Below are 8,030 nucleotides of genomic sequence, written 5' to 3'. Positions count from 1 at the left end.
CTCTTTACAAAATACTAGAGGCCACATAGTATTTTGTAAAGAGTATGGGTAATCCTGGGACTCAGTTTCCAGGATTAATCCTGGAAGTAGCCTGTGCTGTGCTTCTTACACAAGTTATTTAATGTCTGTGAGTCTCAATAAACATGCTTATAAAATGGAGATAATTACCCTTTCCTTGAAGGTTTCCTGAGAAACTTAACAGAAACCCATGGGGGAGGGGAAGGAAAAAAAGAAAAGAGGTTACAGTGGGAGAGAGCCAAAGCATAAGAGACTCTTAAAAACTGAGAACAAACTGAGGGTTGATGGGGGGTGGGAGGGAGGAGAGGGTGGGTGATGGGTATTGAGGAGGGCACCTTTTGGGATGAGCACTGGGTGTTGTATGGAAACCAATTTGACAATAAATTTCATATATTGAAAAAAAATTAAATAAATAAAAATAAATGTTTATATCATGAAAGTAAAAAAAAAAAATACTATGTGGCCTCTAATTCTATTACTGTTCCACACTTAGCCTCCACTTTTGCCTCTTTGTCTATATTAACATCGCTCAACCTTCAGTTTTTTGACTGATACCTTTCCAGAGGCAGAACCAATAGACATCATGGCAGAGAAGAATGACCTACCCAGAGAGGAGGTACAGGAAGCAGGGGGCTCAATGCTTTTCTGCTTCATAGATCTTGTTGATTTTTATTGTCTGATTCTATCAAAGTTTTGAGATTGTCAATGTAAAAAGTATTGTTATGTGTAACAGTCTTAAAGAGCTCATAGAAAATTAATAAATGAGTCTGGCACAGTTCTATAAATAAGAACATCATTGTCTGAGAATTAGGAAAGCTGAAATCTAATTTCTGTTCTGCCATGAACCCACTATGTGACCATGGCAAGTCATTTCCTTTCTCTAGGCCTCAGGTTTTCCTTCAGTGAACTGAAGTGATTGGGCCAGATCAAATGTAATGTCCCCTCCAGTTCTTTCTACGCTTTTAATCCCATCAATGTACTTGACAGACAGTATGACAGGAGTGTCCATGATAGCTTGCTTTGACACATGATAAGATCAAGCATTTTTCTTAAAAGACTCTCAGGAGGTGAGGGGAATAGCAATTCAGACCACATGCATGTAGATGTGTAATCTACCTATTTATGACCAACTCTGATCAGTAGGGAATCAATCTCCTGGCTCATCAGGATTATTAAGATGAGCAAAATAACCGGATTCCCAAGTAACATAATAGCTATTCAGGAAAGTTCTAACCAATTACCTAGTCAGCACTCAAATGTCAGGAAGGTCAGAGGAGTTAGAGATCACACTTTAACACTGAAACAGCGCACTCTGTCTCACCTCTCCTCTGGCCAGATGCCCTTAGCTGAGCGCTAAGGACATTTGGAAGCAGCCTATTTAAAATTCTGCTGTGTATTGTCATAAGTGAAATACTTTCTATCTTAGAGATGTCAAAACAACAAAATTTGGTAAGCAATTAGTCTATAATATGATCTAATTGCACTGGTACTTAGGGATAAAGATGAATGGTGTTCTTGACGTGGAATGCTACAATCGAGGGCAGTAACTTAGACTTCTGCTGGCAGGACACTCACAATCCAGGCATGGAAGCTATGTTGAAATGATGGAGCATAACAGCTCCTAAGGTGCTGTTACAGTCTATTGTCCCTACAATCTATATATTTAACAGACCCTAAATATCCTGTGACACAACCAACCAGAACAACTCCATTGGTGCCGTTCTGACCAATCAAGTCAACAATGTTTCATTTTGAAGTGCTAAAATTGGGATATACCCAATAAAGTGAAATATGCCATGGGTAAACACACATTCTGATGGACATATATGTGAGTCTATATGTTATAAAGACACAAGCATCCCCACTCCTGTGTAATAGATATTTGTCCACACTTACCAAACATATAAAACATGCTTTGTATATATCTAATGCTACTAAATGTCACAAAAACACTCCACAGTGGACATTGTGATGCTTTTCCCAGATCCCACCTCAGGACTGAAAGATTTACACTCTCAACCTGCAGGGACTGTTGTTGGTAGCCAGCCTTCTCCAGCTGTCGGTCCTCTTTGGCATTGCCTCAGCTAAAGAGAGTCACCTCACCCAAGGTCATGTCTCCTGCCCAGGGTAGCCCTCATCCAACGACTGGTTGACACAAGTGTGTGAAAGCTCACCCCCCACACACCCAATTTGGGACAATTCTGAATGGCCATGGCAGCCTCGAAGCTTCCTGTGGGGTTTTCTGGGGCTTGACAGACTACATCATAAACCAGTCCTTCTTTTGTCCTTTTTCTCCCATAGGTGGCAATGAGAGAGAGCACACCCCAATAAACATTCTCGCTAGCCTCGATCTCACGTCCCACTTCTCAAGGAACCCAACTCTGTGACACACTCCTCTGTAAAGCCTGTCCAAATAAGAGAGTGACAAGGTATGCTTAATAAGTTATAAGGTTTTGTGACAGAAACACCTTGAAAAACTCTTTAAAACTGTACTATGGGTTACAAAGAACAAATTCATAAATCTAATTTATGGATCTTTAGATTTAAGAAAAATAAGATAATTCCAAAGTGAACAACCCCAAAGACACTTAAAATGAGTTTGTCACAATCCATTCCACCTATCTTATTGCATTGTTATATATTTACCCTCTTTGACCTCAGAAGAAAATCTGATCTTCGAGAGAAAACTCAGTATCCTATGGACCATCACAAAATTAAGATGGATGTTTTGATTATAAGAGAGCCAAAGCTACCATGATACTGTTTGACTATTCAGTACCCAAATTTTAACCCTAGTAAAGTCATCTACAGAGACCCCAGTAAAGTCATCTACAGAGACAACCCCATAAAGAGTTTCAACTGGGAAACCAGGGTTTTCTGGTTCTGCAGAAACGACTTTTACCATTTACCCTCAGGGGCTCAGTCACATTCATTGTGACATATTTTAGGTCAAGTTTGGATTTATTAGTATTTTTTAAATCATAACCTAATCTCTAATCTCTCTCCTGTGTCTTCCAAAGCAAAATAAGATTTCAGAACCTCAGACTTCTCCCTCCCGAATGAATTAAGAAAAGTCAATGACCAATACATAAAATTAACCTGTAGTATTTGAAGTTAGTAGAACCTTTAGTTTAAACTCCAAATCTAACTGATGATACAAATTCAACAATACAAGGTCACAGTGTCAGACAGAAAGATCATTGCTGGAAGTAAGGTATGCCCAGTGCCAATTTACTACTAGGTATGGTGCACACGGATTAGGATGCTCTCTTCCAGGCCTGGTTGGAATGACAGAGGGGCTGGCAGAATTGCTTCAACAATTCTGAATTTATTTCTCATTACTCCTTCAAACTGAATGGCTTAAGAACACATTATGTTTTAAATATTCTCTGTGCTAATATTCCAAACAAAAATTTGTAGATGCATTTTTCCAAGAAGATTTCATTCATAACATTAATCAAAAGCAAATGATTTTCATAATTTAATAACAATGGTTTTTTAAACAAAATAACTTGTGTGGGTTTTTTTTATTTTTTTTGTAGAATGAAGTTTCTGAAACATATTAATTCTAAATACATTTTATTTAGCCCAGTGATTTTTCAAGTAGGGGCAATTTTCTCCTTCCTCCCCCAATAGGAGACAATTGGCAATTGTAGCAACCAAATGGAGGGTTGCTACTAGCATCTAATGAGTAGAGGCCAGATAGTTGCCCCCACTCTGCCATGATAAAGAATTATCAAGCCAAAAAAAAAAAAAAAAAAAGGCAATAATGTTGAGGTTGAGAAATCCTAACCTAACCTAATTAACCTGAAGATTTCATAGCTTTGTGTAGCAACTCGTCTGGAAAAGAGTTTAACCATGTGAGTTAGCCAATATGCCAAAATCTGAAAAATTGACTATTTCCTTCCTCTGACCCTCTTATTATTGTGTGAGGACTTCTTCACTGTGCCAAAATAGTATATTTTGTTCTATATATTCAAGGTCACCCATGGCTTACTTAAAAAGTATAGGAAATAAAAGAAAATGCCTACTCCACCAGGAATGTACTAGGTATATTCACACGTATCTTATTTCATTGTAACTCAGGTTACTATCCTCATATTATAGATGAAGCAACTGAAGTTCAGAGAGGGTAATCAACTTGCCAAATATCAAACAGCTGGTAAGTGACAACTCAGTGACTACTATTTCAAGTGAGAATATGTATTTTAAGACTCTTTAATAATTTCTCATATATGCAAAGAAAATTCTGACATACTAATGATTGTTACTACTCAAAGAAAACTTCTGAATCATTAATAGTAGTTAATAAGGTAAGGAGGATAATCAGCTTTTTACCATATATTTTTCTGTATTAGAAATTTCAGTAAACATGTATTACTTTCACTTGAAAACTAATAAATTAAAAAAAAGATTCTTATAAATAAGTCATTGACATGCTTCTCAGATTAATTTTAGGACTAACCTTTGACAAAATAGTAAAGTAGGAGATGGTACCAAGTGTATGTATCAGTCTGTTGTTGTTAACCCAATTTCCCACTCAATATCCCTACACCAAAACTTACTTATTCACTCACCCAGCTCCCCCAAAAGGATCTTATAATATTATTCACATTAAAAGTAAATATGTTATTTCATGGTGTTCTCACTGAGAAAACTATCATAGATCAAAAGATCAATTCTGTGTTTATCTCTAATATCAGAATAGTAGAAGAAGTTGGGAGCAAGACTTTTCTTCTTTTGTGGTCCTGAAACCTCACTCTATATGTAACCATCTACCCAGGAAGTTCTCAAAAAGGGGTTCTGCCTTGTGAGGGTGAGGTACTTAGTTGACCGAGCGGATCCAGTGACTGGCATGTGAACCACGAGTCCCAAGTATATAAAAGTTTATGGCTTAACAGGTTACCAAAAGACACACATTTCCCCAAACAGTTTCTCTCCTACCTGATCTGAACTTCCCACCAAGAGGATCAATCAAGGCAAAGAGGCCAAGTAATCAATTTTTTATTGATTGTTTGATGTTAACATTATAGTAAGTCAGTGCAGTGAGGACTGACATAAAATTCTTTATTAAACTTTGGAAAGTCAACACTTCCAGAGCTAAACCTTCTAGTCTATGTGAGGACTTTGATAATGTCCATACTTTGAGAATTCCATCATACTTCCATCCCCTTAAACCCCAGCCCAGCCCTTGAATCTCAGCAGTCTGCTAGTGTGGCTAAAGAGTATAGGGGATCAATCAAGGATGAGAGGTTGATTTAACATGAGTAATGGCTCTGTATCGCACTGTAATTGGCTGAATTGTGTCTCCAAAATAGATTTGTTCAAGTCCCAACCCTTGGTATCTGTGAATGTGACCTTATTTGGAAATGGGGTATTTGCAGATGTAATCAAGTTAAAACAAGGTCACACTGGATTAGAGTGGACCCTAAATCAAATGATTTGTGTCCTTATAAGAAGAAGGAGATTTGGACACACACACACACACACACACACACACACACACACACACACACGCAAGACAGCCATATGGAGGGAAGCAGAAATTGGGAGTGATGCAGCTAAAAGGCAAGGAATGGTAAAGCCTGCCAGCAACCATCAGAGGCTAGGAAGAGGCAAAGAAGAAATCTTCCCTAGAGTTTTCAGAAAGAGTATGGCCCAGCCAACACCTTGATTTTAAACTGGCCTCCAGAACAGTGAGAAAAGAAACTTCTGTTGTTTTAAGCCATCTAGTTTAGTCATTGTTACAATTTTAGGAAACGAATATACCCAAAATCTCAGACTATTACATCACCATACCTTTTGAAGAGGAAACAAAGAAAAACACACAACATTCTGGTTATAGCTATACATTCAAATACTCAAGTAACAGTGCACATGACCTTATACTTGTATCATGACTTTTTCCACATGCTACTTTTAAAACTCCTAGGAAATAGGACAGTATAAGCTTATTTAAAAGAGTAGAATGTCTATCACAGCACCCATGCTAGAATTAGCAAGGATAGAAACAAAGCGGAGGTTCTTGGTTCTAACTTATAAGTTACAGTCTCAGCCTATAGTGAATAAACATACGAATGGAAACAACTTTTTAAATTTATTCTAAAACTATTACTAAAAGACACTGCCCACTATGCTACTCATGTGTCCCTATATAGTTCTCATGTTTAAAAAAAAAACTTGCAGAATGTGGCACTGGGAAAATACTGTCATCTCTTTTTTAAAAAAATGGCATGTTTCATTCACTCATCAGATAATCAGAATTTTTCACCCAGTGTACTACAATAGCCTCTCAACTTGTCTCCTTATTTCCATACTTATTTATTTTTCTTTTTAAGTTTATTTATTTTTGAAAGACACACACAGAGAGAGAGAGAGAGAGAGAGAGAGAGAGCATGCACACATGAGAGAGGGGCAGAGAGAGAGGGCAAGAGAGAGCATCCCATGCAGGATCTGTGCTATCCCTACAGAGCCCGGTGTGGGGCTCAAACTCAGGAACCTGTGAGATCATCACCTGAGCCAAAATCCAGAGTCAGATTCTTGAGTCAGAATGTGTTTACATTCTTAACTTCTACAGTCCATTCTTGCATATTGGTCAGGATGATCCTTTTATATGTAAATCAGATCATGTTTGTGCCCTGAACAAAACCCATCCAGGGATTCCCATCACCCTCAGAATAAAATGCAAATCCTTTCCAGGGCCTACAATGTCTAGCAAGTTCCACCCCAGGCTATCACTTTACTCTGTGTCCCACCTCTCTTCCTTCTCATATGCTAGTTTTGCTACATGGATCTCCTTGTTGGTGGTCTATACTCTAAGGTCCCCTGTACTTACCATTCCTGCTGCCTAGATCCTTTTCCTCTGACTCATCACATCACCTACACCATCATGGTCTCCATGAAGTGCTATTTCCTCAAAGTCCATTCCACCCCATCGAAAAGAATAACCCTGTAACTCCCTACTTCCTTAACTTGCTTCTATTTCTCTCATGGCATCTATTCACCTCCTGACTTTACTGACATTACATTACGTAGTTTTTAATTTCCTCATGGTCTTTGCTCTCCTAGAGTGTAGGCTCAATGAGAGCAGGGATTTTTGTCTGATTTGTTCACTGTTGTATCTCCAGTGCCTGGAACAGTGTTTAATACAGAATAAGCACTTGATACATAATTTGTTGAATCAAAAAATAAATGAATGCATTTTGAAAGTTGCTTTACCTTAATTTTTTGCCCTGGCAGATAGGGAACTTAGCAATAAATTCAATGGTGAGTCATAGTAAAGAGTAGCCTTCATCCTGAGCATATATGCTTCTTCCTTCTTTTTATATATTCAGATAGTCTATTCCTATTCTAATAACCTCATATATTCCCTTTATTACAAAATATTTTAAATCTTTTGTAATGGGACAGAAAGATACCAATAGGCAGGTAGGTTGGGTGCCAGGTTGGGTGCGTGGGAGGCAACCCCACAGTAAGTGGGAAAGGGTGTATTTGTTCACCAGCAGTAACGTTGAAGCCTTCAAGCTAGAAGCCCAAATCTTTGGCTGCCTGGAAAGAGCCAGAGGAGAATGAGCTAATGGGTCCAGCAGAGCCAGTGAAGGAGGGAAGCAAGTTTTACCTTTTCATTCCTGCAGTTGTTCAGCCCCATATTGTTCATGGAAGATAGTTTCCCATCAACACCATGTGGCTGTTGCTGTTGTTGCTCCCGCTGGATCTGTTCTCGCATCTTCCGAGCCTCCTGAATGGCTTTCATCACTGTGTCCTGATCTCCAAACAGGGCAGGGGAGTTGAGACTGGACAGGATATCTGCACACACAGGATGCATTATTAGAAGCTTATCAGGTTAGATGCTAACAAAATACTGCCACTATCCAATCCCCTGTAGAATGCTGCATTCTCCAGACAAAGAAAGGGTATGTTTGTTATTAAGAAAACTGCAATACTATACATAGAGCACAGGGAAACCAAGCTGTGCTGGGTTTTTAGCCCTTGGAGGATACCCCAGCACTCCA

General features: G+C 38.6%; 1 protein-coding gene across 17 annotated transcripts in view; it reads right to left on the bottom strand.

Moving 5' to 3' along the window:
- The window catches only part of SOX6 (SRY-box transcription factor 6), a 626,712-nt gene that overhangs the window by 73,714 nt on the left and 544,968 nt on the right, over positions 1-8,030 (bottom strand). For all 17 annotated transcript variants that reach the window (XM_040495726.1, XM_040495729.1, XM_040495727.1 and 14 more), the window contains one exon: positions 7,637-7,824. In XM_040495726.1, the coding sequence (XP_040351660.1) occupies positions 7,637-7,824 (188 nt within the window). The remainder of the gene's footprint in view (positions 1-7,636; positions 7,825-8,030) is intronic.

The sequence above is a fragment of the Herpailurus yagouaroundi genome, unplaced genomic scaffold (assembly GCF_014898765.1).
Source record: "Herpailurus yagouaroundi ecotype Mexico unplaced genomic scaffold, PumYag 187, whole genome shotgun sequence".
NCBI classification, from domain to species: Eukaryota; Metazoa; Chordata; class Mammalia; order Carnivora; family Felidae; genus Herpailurus; species Herpailurus yagouaroundi.
Note: the sequence above shows the minus strand (reverse complement) of the source record. Positions and strands in the feature narration are given on the sequence as shown.